This window comes from Trichechus manatus, unplaced genomic scaffold (assembly GCF_000243295.1).
Source record: "Trichechus manatus latirostris isolate Lorelei unplaced genomic scaffold, TriManLat1.0 scaffold00270, whole genome shotgun sequence".
Classification (NCBI taxonomy): Eukaryota; Metazoa; Chordata; class Mammalia; order Sirenia; family Trichechidae; genus Trichechus; species Trichechus manatus.
In genome coordinates this window covers 2,115,734-2,116,984 of record NW_004444206.1, presented here as the reverse complement: position 1 = coordinate 2,116,984, position 1,251 = coordinate 2,115,734, and the positions used below count along the sequence as shown (strand labels likewise).

General features: G+C 40.7%; 1 protein-coding gene across 1 annotated transcript in view; it reads right to left on the bottom strand.

Annotated features, from left to right (window-relative positions):
* Positions 1–1,251, bottom strand: part of SMAD9 (SMAD family member 9) — an 87,451-nt gene that overhangs the window by 5,303 nt on the left and 80,897 nt on the right. The window contains exon 5 of the mRNA XM_004389965.1: positions 230–312. Coding sequence (XP_004390022.1) covers positions 230–312 — 83 coding nt within the window. The remainder of the gene's footprint in view (positions 1–229; positions 313–1,251) is intronic.

Sequence of the window (1,251 nt, the reverse complement as noted above, 5' to 3'; positions counted from 1 at the left end):
GAGCACTTTTAACCACTGCACCAATTATTTTTCATAATAACTTTAAATCAAATTTACTTTGGAGAAAACCTGGAACAAGTCATACTGATTTCTCAGATGGCTATCTGACAATCTGAAAACTGTGTCACAAAGACTCAGGTAGTTTAACAAGCTCAGATTCTGAAATACCAGAATATTTGCAAGTACTATTTGCAACAATGAAACAGAATGACGAAACCGAGGCCCTCACCAGTCGCAAATCCAGTTGTTTTTCCTTCCCACTAAGTACCTTCCTTGCTTCTTCAACCTTTACATCAACCTCACTAAGATTTACTTTGAGAAATTCAACAAATGTTGATAAAGAGAATATCTACTAGTCTCCATAATCAACCACACCTACCTTAATGTTTCTATTCCAGTTTGTACATACTTTCACAATAGCACTTGATACATACTGCATTGTATTAGAGCCAGCTCTGTCTATCCTGGAGTCCCTGGGTGGTGCAAACGATTAATTTCTTGGCTACTAGCTGAAAGGTTGGCAGTTCAAATCCACCTAGAGGTGCCTCAAAAGAAAGGCCTGGTGATCTGCTTCAGAAAGGTCACAGCCATGAAAACCCTATGGAGCACAGTTCTCTAGAACACACGGGGTCACCACGAGTCAAAATCGACCTAACAGCAAGTGGTTTGGTTTTCAGTTTTTGTTATGGATTGAATTGTGTCCCCCTAAAACATGTATTGGAATTCTAATCTCCATCCTTGTGGATGTAATCCTGTGTGGGAATAGGGTTTCTCTGTTATGTTAAGGAGGTCATGTCAGTATAGGGTATGTCCTAAACCTAATCACTTCTGAGTTACAAGGAGCAGCACCGACAGAGACAAGGAAGCACAAACAAGGGAAGAGAGACGCCATGTGGACAAGGGACCAAGGAATACAGGGGCTCCAGAAGCTGAAGGAGACAAGGATCTTCCCTCAGAGCTGACAGAAGGAGAGCCTTCTCCTATAGCTGGTACTCTGAATTTGGACTTCTAGCCTCCTAACCTGTGAGAAAAGAAACTTCTGTTCTTTAAAGCCACCTACCTGTGATATTTCTGTTACAGCAGCACCAAGAAACTACGACACTTATCTATAAAGACTTTCTCCTCCCTTTGCCCATATGCTTCTTAAGAGTGAAGAACGTCTTATTTAATACAAGTAAATTCAACAAGTATTTATTGAGTGGCAGTAGTACTCAGCAATTGGAGGGATGGAAAAATCTCTGTAGTATTAAA